Source organism: Nyctereutes procyonoides, unplaced genomic scaffold (assembly GCF_905146905.1).
Source record: "Nyctereutes procyonoides isolate TBG_1078 unplaced genomic scaffold, NYPRO_anot_genome, whole genome shotgun sequence".
NCBI classification, from domain to species: domain Eukaryota; kingdom Metazoa; phylum Chordata; class Mammalia; order Carnivora; family Canidae; genus Nyctereutes; species Nyctereutes procyonoides.
This window is the reverse complement of record NW_026575160.1, coordinates 33023347-33035890: the sequence shown is the minus strand read 5'-3', so window position 1 is coordinate 33035890 and position 12544 is coordinate 33023347. Positions and strand designations below refer to the sequence as shown.

Genomic DNA, 12544 nt, shown 5'->3' with positions numbered 1-12544 from the left:
ATGAAGTCAGAGAGGGAGACAAACCATAAGAGACTCTTAATCAGAGGAAACAAACTAGGGATTGTTGGAGGAAAAGAGGTAGGGGGTGGGGCACCTGGGTGATGGACATTAAGGAGGGCATGTGATGTAATGAGCACTGGGTGTTAGATAAGACTGATGATCACTGACCTCTACCTCTGAAACCAATAATACATTATATGTTAATTAATCGAATTTAAAATTTTTTAAATTATCGAAAAAAAAAGATTTAAAAAATGTAAATTGGTCACGTATGTATGATTACAACAAAGGTGATACAAATGGAGGAATAGTAAAGATATTTTCCAGTCCTACCCTGACCTGCCTTGCTCTGTCTTTTCCTTGACAAGAAAAAAACAGTCTATTTTTCAATGGTGGACAGGTCACCAAAACTATGCCAAAAAACATTCCTCGCTAGTCTGATTCTACCCAATAACTGTCACCACGGATAACTGTGGGTTGATTTAAAGGATAAAGTATGAAGATCATACTTCAGTCTACAAAGGAAAACTAACACTAATATTTTGTGATGAAACAAATATACTTCCATCATTAAAGATACCAAATGTTTAACTATTTGCTTTTTGCATGATGTTTCTATGTCTCAAATATCTAAGTTTGATCACTGAAAAGATTGTGCTATTTCAACTTTTCAAGTTTAGGCAAGAAGGAGATGCATGTGATTCTTCAATAAATACTATTAACTGCAGAAATACTACCTAATAATTATAAAATTAGATGGGATAAACAATTTTGTCTCTTGGATAAAATTATGAAAATCTTTTAATTTTTCACTATAATTTATGTACATTACAAAATCATTTCCCTGGAGGTAACTTAAATAATTTGGTACCCCGCAGATGCATCCTTAGATTCTAGGATGCATAAAAAAAAAAAATTAACTAGAAAAAAAATTCTTTCAGCCATACTCATAGACTAGGGCAATGTCATTTGAGTATAAAATGGAAGTTAAAATTTTATAGTCCCACATTGTCAAGGTTTCAAATTCAATTTCCATTAATGTAACTTCCCAGATCTGAGTCCTATTTACCCATAGAATGTTTATTCTAAGGCAGGAGAGGTTTGAATTAGTCTAGAAGAAAATCAATGATGGCGTTCTTTATTAAGAAGAGATAGCTTAAATTCTATGTAACAGAACCTAATAATTCAAACATGGAATACCCTCCAGATATATTCAGGGATTTTTCCCTTGTTAGCTGTCTCTAAATATGCACGCTGGACATAACAATTCAGAATGATTAGCTTACAACTGTTCACGTCGCCAGTCCCATGGTTTCCACATATGAGGCTTCACTGCTTTTAAAAGGTGACTGGAAGTGCTTGGCTTTGACTGTATGCTCTGATCCAGACACACAGATGGGCTCACCGGAAGTCGCAATTCTGAAAAAAAATTCAAAAGAGCAAAAACCAGTCATTCTATTGTTTCTTTTCGAAATTGCTCCAAAATAGTGTTTGCTGTGTTCATCTACAGGGTCTATGGGACATACACAACCAAGTTGTTTCCCCATTCTGAATCAAAGTTAGATCCATTAAATAGTGCACGTTCAGAGACGCCTTTTTTATATATAGTTTATTCTCTTACAATAGACTAGGAGAGTCTTGCTCAGAAAGGGAGGTACATAGAGTGTCTCCAACTGTCCTGCACCAGGCAGATCTATCCTCCACACACACAAGAGATGTGCTCTTAAATATGGGGAAGATGGCTGCAGGAGCTGACTTTTGCTTGTGATAAGAACATTACAGGGACAACTTGAGTTGATTTCGGGACAATCCTGTCCTTCATGTGCTACAGACTCTGTCATGCTTCATGATCTTGGTCCTTTACTCAACAACAGTGTTTTATTATTCTGTAAAATATTATTTAATAATTTTTTAAGGTATCTAACACTGAAGACCAACAGTACTGCTGTACTCCAGAACACTCATTGATATTTAAAAAAATAAATGTATTGAATGTGCATGGTTAGAAAAATCAAATTGTATAAGATGTTATCAAATTGAAAGAGAAAGGAAGTATCCAGCAATCCCCACCCTCTCCAATCTAGGATCTCTCTCAGCCGCAGCCAAAGCCTAGATATTCACTTTTGAAGTCGGAATCAGTGCATGATGGATACAATGTGTATAATTCTTCAATATGTAGATTGATATAAATATCAGTATATCTATATAACTTATATATGCAGGCATTTCTGCTTTTTAGATTGTCCAAAAGAGACATTATGGTAGTCCCCTTTATCTATAGTGTTGCTTTCTTGAGTTTCAGTTACCTGTGCCATTCACCTCCCTTCAGTTGACCACTAGGCCTGTTAGCATCTCACATCATCACAGGGACCGGTGCGGTACGTAACATACTTCAGGAGAGCCGGACCACATTCACATTAACTCTTACCACAGTCCAGTTGTGATCGTTCTTTTTTATTATCTGTTATTGTTGTTAATCTCTTGCTGTGCCTAACTTATAAGATAAACTTTATTTTGGTGTGTTCATATAAGAAAAAACATAGTTCATACAAGGTTCGCTACTACCTGCCATTTCAGGCACCCACTGGGGGTTCTGGATTGCATCCCCCACACATAAGGGGGAGTTACTGTATAATGGTCCAGCTCTGGCTTATTTACCCCCCACTCCATCCTCGAATCCTTCCCATTTGTGCCTACATAGAATTAATTACATTAACCTTCTTAATGGCTTGGGGTGTGCTGTTAAATGAATATACATTTGTTTTAATCACTCTCTTACTGCTGTGTATTCAGATTATATTTGTGGCATTTTTCTTTTGTTATTTCAAAGATACTGCAATGAATGCTCTTCTAAATCTATTGTGGCGTTTTACAAGTTTATCTAGGGGCAAATTCTAATCCGTATGGGTAATTGCCAGATCAACAAATAACGGCATTGTGAATTTGATAGGTATTACTGAGTTGGCTTCCAAAAAGGTTGTCCCGATTTCCACTCCCTCCAACAGTATATGAGAGTTGTTGTTCCCTTACTGCCAGGTCGCAGTGATTTATTTTTAAATTATACAACCTATCTAGCTCTCAAAATGGAACAAAGCCTTTAAATTATTTTTCCCCCTTGTGCACGTTTCATCAATACTAACATAGTCTAATTTAAAACACTTCACACTCTTAAGTAAAAGTCAGCAGAAGTCAAGCTGTTCAATGTATTCCCATATCTCATTATTTAGCACAGTGTGATCTTTTTCAAAAAATGATAGCCTACTTGTAAGGCTTCCTTATTAATGAAGTTCTAATACATCATAATAAAAGAAATACTCAAATTGCTTGTTTCTGGAGGTGACAAATGAAGAGTCATTAAGGTAATTTCTTTTCTTGGGAACCACAACTTTAAAAGACTTGAAATGTTTATATAATCCTTTAAATTTACAGCAAGAAAATACGTTCTCTTTTTTTCACTAAAAAGACTTTTTTTTTTTTTTTTGTAGAATTTATTACTAGGAAAGATTTTCTCTCTCCAGAAGAGCTAATTTGTGGCCTTCTTTTGTATAATACGAGAACAGTGTAATTTACTCTGATTTCCTTTTTATCCTTACTGCCAGGAAGCACGGCATTGATTTGAAGTCCAAGCAGAACTGACTTTGGAGAAGCTACCCCTATTAAGTGTTTCACCAAGGTAGTAGCTCAATGATTTTCAGGAAGTAGTAGTCAGCAAATATGTCAAAGAATAAACAATTTTATGTCACTTTTTTTTTTTGCCTTAGTTCATGTGGAAGAGCCTATAACACAGAGCAAGTGGAATCCAATATAGGAATTGTCAAGAATGTGTCAAGAGTTCCACATCAGCCCCTGAAACTGTGGTTGAGCAATGGAATTTAATATTGATTAATTTTTACCCTTTGTGACATATATATATATCACAAAGATAATATAGATAGATGATAGATAGATAGATAGATTAGTGTATTACATTAATAGATATATTAATATGTCACAAAGATTTTATATATATATATCTTTCTATTACTTTATTCCAGGTTTGGAATTTACTCTTAATGATTCTAACCTCCTCCCCCAAAACAAAAACAAAACAAAAAACCTCTAATTAGATGTTCCCGACATCTAAAATAATTCCCATTTCCCTTGATTACAGCCAAAAATTAAAAATAAGCTCCATTAATACCTATAAAAGCTGCAACTACATATATTGGAACCACGATAAATAATTGTGGAAAATCTTAAATACCCTAGTTTCTCATTTAACATAGTCAAAGAATTGTCAGAAGTCACTATTCCTTTCATCTTTCATTTCCCTTTTCTATCAAGGGCTCTCTCAAGAAACCAGTCCAATCCACTTGTGTTAATATTCCATGCCTTCCTTTTCCCTTAACCACCCAACACCCACAGGAACCTAGAAATCTTCTATAAACAACGTCAAAACTAGCTTCTGTTTTGGGAGAAATTTGAGAGATGGGTTTCTATGACAATCTTTTAAATGGCCTTGTAATTCATTAACACAGGTTTGTTAAATATTTTCAGAAAGTCATTAAATGTGGAGGGCCTACCATGTGTCTCTAGGGCTTCCCTACTGCATAGTATGAGGAATGAATGAATAAGCAGATACGGACGTGAAAGAGCTCTGTATTTTTATTGACCAACTACTCTCAGCTTATTTAAAGACCTCTGAAGCCTGTAACTTTACCACTTACCCAGGGTAAAAATGAACAATTTTTTAAGGATGCATAGAAACCGCTTTTCTCCTGCCTTCTAGAATCTGGTTGGCCAGGCACTAGGTACCTGCTGAGTATGGTGCAGCTTTAAGAAAAGAAAGATTAAACCAGAACCACAAGACCTGTATTTTCATTTTAATTCTTAACAACCAATGTTAATGGGTATGTGACAACATCAAGGAGTCCTCTAGAATCCAGAATGTGATCTCCCAGGAATCTCCCGATGTCTCATCACTGAACACCATGCTCATGCATTACAAGTGCTCAGAAAATGTTCTAGCAACGAGCTACTTTGGAGGGAGGTGGGGGTTAAGTCAATGTGTGCTTGGAGACCAAAATGCTATTTAAATGTATTAAAAATATTTTATTTTTTTCCCTTCTACATGACATTTAATTATGTACATTATAGGGAAAGACAATACACTGGAAGACTAGCAAAGATTAGCAGACTAATTTATACTTTATTTGATTTAATGTTTTGCCCAGAGCTAATAATTAATAGGAAAGTAATAGTGGAAAATGTAATTATATTTCATGAATGTTTGAATATTGTCTTGAATTTCATATTAGGAAGCTAAACTTAGCCAGGATTTTCTTGTTTTAAAACTTCCAGTGAAGATAAAAGCTCTTAATTAATAAATTAGCAATTAGTTTTGAGATTAAAAGTATTAGTAAGTACCGTTTGTGGATATATTAATTGTTCTTTCTACCCAAAGACATTTACAAGTCTTAATCCTTAGCCTGCAGGTAGAGATACGCTAACATGCTTGCAGAACTTACATACGTAACAAATATAAATTAATATATACACAAACTAAAGTCATAGCTAGGGAAAAACTGAGTCAGGGCCTTGGGAGAAAATGAATGGACGGCATGAGTCAAAGGGGTAAGTGAACAGATCGTTAACCAAAAAACTATTACAGAAGGGGCTGTTAAAGGATGGTAGAGTTAGAGGGAAAAATAGGTAGTGAGGCTCCCATGGCTGATGAAAGGGAAGCTCTTGCCACCCCTAGCCCGGAGGGTGGTGATTACAGAACCAAGCAAAGAGCGTAGCTGTGGGAGAGGACACTGAGTACGAGCTATGGCCACAGGCAGAACAGAGGCACTTCCAAGCCACGGTCTGGCAGGGAAGCATGTAGGGGATAAATATCCCAAAGTTCTCTCTTCCTGAACTCTGATCTCTTACCAGAAGTCAGGGGACAAGGGAGCCCCGTTGACACAGTCTGTGGTAGACAGCGTCCTGGGGAAAGGTCTAGAGTGAAGGAACGAATGGAGAATATCCAGAGCAAACCCTGCATTTGGAAAATACAAATTTTTGCCCTAGTTTTCTTCTTATTGGCCACATGTCCTAGAAACAATCATATATGTGTACATGTGTGTATGTGTGTGTGCACGCACATATGGGAAGAGTGAATATTACTTTTGATCTCTAATAAGAGCATTTTTACATGATAGTAGGGAATGGCTTAGGATGAACCATATGAAATTGAGTTCTGTTAGATAAAAAAGTGGTTTAATATTGATCAAATATCAGCAATTCATAATGTTTCTCTTACCACATCGTGATGACTATTGAAGGGAAGTAAGATAGTACATAAATATACTGCCTGTGAAAGAAGGTTCCAGTGGCTAGAATGTCTGCAGGTAGGAATGACAAAAAGGTGCACTGGTTAACTTTATGTGTCAGCTTGACTGGGCCAAGGGATACCCAGATAGCTGCTTAAACATTACGGGTGTGTCTGCGAGGGTATGTTTGGAGAAGATCAGCGTTTGAACTGGTGGGAAGAGTAAAGCAGCCAGCTCTCCCGGTTGTGGTTGGGCATCAACCAATCTGCTGAGGGCCTGAACAGAACGAAGAGGCAGAGGAAGATTGAATTTGCTCTCTGACTGATTAACTGAGTGGGGACATCAATCTTCTGCCCTAAGAACTTGGTTCTTAGGCCCTCAGACCGGGACTGGAATCTAACCACTGGCTCTCTACACGGCCTGAGTCTCCAGCTTGCAGATGGCAGATCATGGGACTTATCAACATCCAGAATCACAGGAACCAAAACATTACAATAAATCTCTTTCTTTCAATGAGTACACAAATAAGAGATAGATGATAGATAGATAGATAGATAGATAGATAGATAGATAGATAGACCGATCTTATTTTCTATTTCCATGGAAAACCCTGACAAGTATGAGGGACAAACTTGAAATCATTCAATGAGTACCTAGTATATGCTTGGAAAACAATAGAAGCATAGCCCAAGTCCTGCCAATTCCTAAAAGAGAACAGATATCCTCACTTCTGAATCTGTTTCCTTCTTGCATGATGATGAAAAAGACAGCGGTAAGCACGGTGGGTACTAAACAAGTATTTATTGGATGAACAACTAGATGATTTCTGAGATCCTTTAGAATTCTTAATTTGTCTTCCTAGGTGAAAAGTTATGTGATCATTTTTAAACTATATGCTATATATGACCTAATGGACTAGATACGTGGCAAGAGTCCTATGAATTCAGGTATATTTCAGCAATTCTGAGTGCTCCCCAAGGTCAACCAGTTGCCGTTTGATTTGTGTGAGGCCCAATAAACCACATTGTACAAAAAAACCACATTGTAAAAGAAAGGAAAAGAAAAAAGAAAACCATGGAAGAGAAGGTCACCAGCAGACAGCCAAGAGGAAAGCTATCCATTTACAGGGACATCATATAAGAGAGGGATTTGGGGACCAAGGCACATTTGCTTCCGCAAACAAACTGAACCTGTGCCTTGGGAAGACATGGATGAAACCAATTAAGGCACAGTTCTGATTTGTCCAGGATGTTGCAGTATACTTGCTATCCAATACTCCCCTCCCCATTTTTTAGGATTTTATTTATTTATTCATGACAGACACAGAGAGAGGCAGAGACACAGGCAGAGGGAGAAGCAGGCTCCCTGTGGGGAGCCCAATGTGGGACTCGATCCCAGGACCCCGGGATCATGCCCTGAGCTGAAGGCAGACACTCAACCACTGAGCCACTCATGTCCCATTCAACAACATTTTACAAACAACATTCCAAAGAACATTACTTTAAAAAAATCCTAATTCTTGTCTATTAATGAATTCCTATTCATAATTACGACCACGAACAAATTTCTCAACTTTTCTAAGTTCAGTGTCTTTATCTGGAAAATGAGAATTTAACGGTAGTAATAATAAGAAGAAGAATGTACCTCATATGGATGCTGAAAGAATTAAACATAAAATTTTCCTTAAAGAGCTTTGCACAGCACTTGGCATATATTAAATACTCAAAGAATGTTAAATAGCTACTACCAGAAGTACTTTAATATAACCCTTTTCTATAATCTAGGAAACCTGTTTATAACTAGAAACTTCACAAAGTGTAACTTAAATGTTATTCCTTTTGAATTTATTCAACACTAAGGGCTTCTCATCACTGCTGACTATCAGACAAAGGCTAAGCTATTAAATCCTCTTTTATGTGATTCTTAAACATGTGACATTTGACATTAGCCGCTTAAGAACGAAGCAGGAAATATGTGATAAGCACAGATGTGTAGATCAAAATAAAATGCAGCAATTTTATTTGAAGTAGCTTGTAAAGACACTCTGGTTTTAGTGACCTTGCCCAGCGATCTCCCAGCAAAGCAGTTCATTTCCTGATGTTTCGTGCGTTGAAAGGAGTTCTGTGTTGAGGCTAGGTTTCTGTGGATGGGGTAGGCCTAGGACCGACCTAGTTTTGTAATAGTTAAGTCTATTCCTCTCTGTTTTGTTCAGGAACAGATTTTTTTTTTTTTTTTTCACAAACAACCAACTCAACTCTCAGTCAACAGAACTAGATCTTAGTCAACAAGTTTATGACCCACGGACAAAAGTCACTAGACTATTTCAGACCTACACCTGATCTTAAATGGTATAATTTGAGGATCTACATGCTCCAAACACATCAATTCCTTAGCATATTTTTGTTTTCATTTTATACAAGTGGCATTACTCCTACATAATTCTAACCTTAAGCCAAGCAACTCAAAATTCCTTTCTCAAGAGTTGACATTGGTATGTTACTACCTGTGTGGATCTGACACCGATAGTTTACTCTCTCTAGTTTCAGAATATCTTTCCCATGTTACCACCTAAGGGTGCATCAAACCACACATACAAATATCGTAGTACATCAGTATAGTAATTTGGGGGGTGAGAGGAAGAATAACTTCCATTTTATGTTGTAAGAAATAAGATGCAGTCCATGTCCTGATGTAAATGGAGATACAATCTGACCCATAAAAAATGACCAGATCAATAACACGACAATGTGCTTGAAAGAAGTAGTCATTGTATAAAGTTTCCATCAACTAACCAACCAAGCAATCAAATGCTTGTTGAGCACTCAGTAAATGCAAGCCATAAATGTTCTCCTTTCTGTTCTTTTTCAGTGGAAGTGTCAAAGCCATGCAATTGTTACAAAAACAATTTTCCCCATGGACTGCTCTATGTTTTGACCATGACAACATAAGAACCTTGAATTCTGTTCATTTTCCTTGGTAATAAAAGCTATGTCTAGGCTACTACTTCAATTTTCTTGCCCCTGTGATTTCACTGCAATGACCAAACAGCATGAAAGATTGTTTTATTACTTTATGGCAGCTTAATTTTGCTTTGATATTTTTCTGCATGATTTTTCCAGGGAAAAAGAAAGAGGAAAAAAATGCTTGACTAGTTCAGCAAGACCAGAGATGAATAATTCAGTATAAATTAATGAGCATCATTAATAACAATTTGAAACACAACCTCCGACAAATATTAATACATAGAGTGCAACAAATATGATAATAGAATAGCTGTCTAAACCCACCCATTGTGAAAATAAGTTAATCACTTTATTAATATTAAACTTTTTTTCAGGAACATTTTCTAGGGTAAGCCATGAAATATTATTGATATAATTTACATCAGAATAATTAATGACTTACTAAAAATTTGTGATTCTAAATTCTTTTTCAGTATATTGAAGTCAATCCTAATTTAAATATATGACATAAATATGGGGGGGGGTCATTGCCCCTATTTTAAATGAAATCATGCATTAACCTATTCCTCCTTCAACGACAACTTCACAGACCAACTCAATCTTCAATTTTTACCCTATATTTTTGGTATAATAAAAGGTGCATGGTATTACGGTCAATCCGCTTCTCTACTATTTATAAATAAATGTATATGTGAACCAAGTACATATTCAGAATATCAATATTTTCATAATACCTGATTCCAAGATTGAGACAAAAATCTAAAAAACACAGAGACTAGAGCCAGTCCCTGAAATGAAATTTAATGAGGGCCAGAGATGCAAATGCCAGAAATAGGTCAGGAACATGGAAATATGTCAGAGAAGATTTTTGGTTTGGACACTGAGCAAACATATTTCCATGGAACCATTTTATCTTCAAGTTCTTTCCCCCCTTCCAAATAATCGGTGATAAAATTGGAGTCTGTGGAGGTCAGGCTTGGCTGAGCGGCATCATAATACAAGAGTCTGCTCCCAATACAGATGAGGACACAGAGGGCAAGGGTCACAAGCCGGGCAGTACTTGACGAGTTTCTGAAATAGTATCTCAGTTTTCAGTTTTCAACCTTAGCTAAGTAAGCCGATGATCAGTCAGGTACATTTGACCTATTTTATACCTTGTAAATAACTAAAGAATTAACCAATTACTTGAGCCAAAAGGGGAGGGGCCTTCCTATCTGAAGTGCTAAAAAAACCGTTAAAAACCATTAATTCGGTGTTTAAAACTTTGGGTTTTCCTTTATTATTCTTGTCTAGATTTTAAACTCTGAAGTTAAGCTCTCTCTTCTCCCTGTAGAACTTAGGTCAGGACATTAAATTCAGATGACTATTTTCTATTAAGGACACTTTTTTTTTTTTTTTTAAGCAGGCTCCATGCCCAGCACAGATCCCAACTCGGCGCTTGAACTCACAACCCCAAGATCAAGACCTGAGCTGAGATCAAGAGTTGGATGCTTAATCAACAGAGCCATCCAGGTGCCCCGGGGTGTTCTTCATATTTTCTTTATACATCTCTTATCTTCTGTATTGCCAAGATGCTTTTAGTATATATGTGCATGTGTGTACATATATATATATATGCATGTATATGTACATAAATTACATAACATATATTTAATTTATATATATAACTATATATATGAATTATATTTCAGAGATTTAATGCACTTTAACTCAGGCATCAGTTTCAACGTCAGCATTTTATTTCAATTAACCTCACTTGTCTGCATGTCTCTGAAAAGCAATCCCAGATTGAACATCCAGTTCTAAACTACCATTTAGATGCCTTTAAAAAGGGGGATGGTGGATAACAAGTAATTTATATCTTGTTTTTTTTTTTTTCTTACCAAATACATTGACTGCCTTCAGGAAAATGACTGTGGGGCACCCAATAATGAATGTCCAGTCCTTTTCAATAAATTAAAAATGTATAGTCATTACTTTAAAAAAAATTCTGGGACCTCTGGCATTAGTCAGGTGTTCAAAGTTATGAGTTAACTAATCCAACCATTGGCTATAGCGTGACTCAACTGAAGCTGAATTTTAAAACTTGGGTGGTTGGGGTGTCTGGCTGGTTTGGTTGGTTGGTGGAGCATGCAACTCTTGATCTCAGGGTTGTGGGTGAGCCCCATGCCGGGTATAGGGATTACTTAAAATCTTTCAACAAAATAGAAGTTTGGATTGTTAAGTAGTATAAAAAAAATCAAGCTAGCTTTAAGTCAAAAGGGGAAAATATTGAGTAACTGTGAAAAAATTATCAGAGTACAGGTATTATTACCCTCTTCCTTTTTGATCTTTAAAAGTATGATACATACTTATGTGGGAACCATGTCTTTGTTATGTTGTTTGAAGGAATGGAAAGAAATAAATTTATTGTTTAAATTTACATAGAGTTAGGGGAGAGTGGAAATGAAACCAATAAGGAGAGAAGTTGCCCAGGCATGTTTTAATGAGCTGGGGGTAGGGGGAGGGGGTGCTTTGCCCAGTGAGCGGTGAGGTTATAAAGGCAGAATTTGGAAGAAATTTCATTGTGTGATGAGTAAGGCTAATTTCCCCCCTTTCTGTCAGTTTGTACCCTCCTCTCCTTCCCTCAAAACAAAAACAGAAAACTATTTAAAAATTTAAACTATTTCTCAAAGCTTTTGGGGTCAGCCCTATTGCTGTTGGAATGAGTGGGTTTTATTTGTTTGTTTGTTTGCTTAAATCAACATAATGTTCAACATTCTCTCAAAAGGGTCATTTTTACTTAGGTCTTTGCCATTAGTGACTCCATCCCCTTTGCCTGACATGAGGTCCCTTAGCCCCTGGGGCTGCAGAGGCAACCTACTGTGAGGGAACAGAGGCCACTGGCAGCAAAGCAAAATCAGTTTTAGAGAAAAATACATGTAATTTCTATGAGGAGAAAAGTTGAATTAAGAGTTGTTCATTCAATTTCATGCATCTGGAGTAAAAAAATGACAAAAGTTCATGGCTATTATTATCCATCAAATAATTTGCAATTCAGGTTTTCAGCGCAATGCTTCGGACTTACCTTGTCTGCAACTTGCCACTGCCCCAATTTCTCAGAGATTTTTGCTCTTGACTCACCATTTTCTTCATTCCCCCTCAATCTGTTTTTTATTTACCAAGTCACTTAAAATACTCACAGAATCCATTACTTCTAGGAGCTTGAGTTGACATTAGGGCACATGTTTCTGACTAGAAATTTTTGAGATTGACGTAAGACTTTTAGGTTTTTTAGTTGCTTTTTAG

The 12544-nt window shown here is 36.5% G+C and overlaps 1 protein-coding gene across 1 annotated transcript in view; it reads right to left on the bottom strand.

The window, feature by feature from the left end:
• The window catches only part of CPED1 (cadherin like and PC-esterase domain containing 1), a 263155-nt gene that overhangs the window by 170992 nt on the left and 79619 nt on the right, over window positions 1-12544 (bottom strand). Inside the window, exon 5 of the mRNA XM_055314580.1 lies at window positions 1287-1419. Within this exon, the coding sequence (XP_055170555.1) occupies window positions 1287-1419 (133 nt within the window). The remainder of the gene's footprint in view (window positions 1-1286; window positions 1420-12544) is intronic.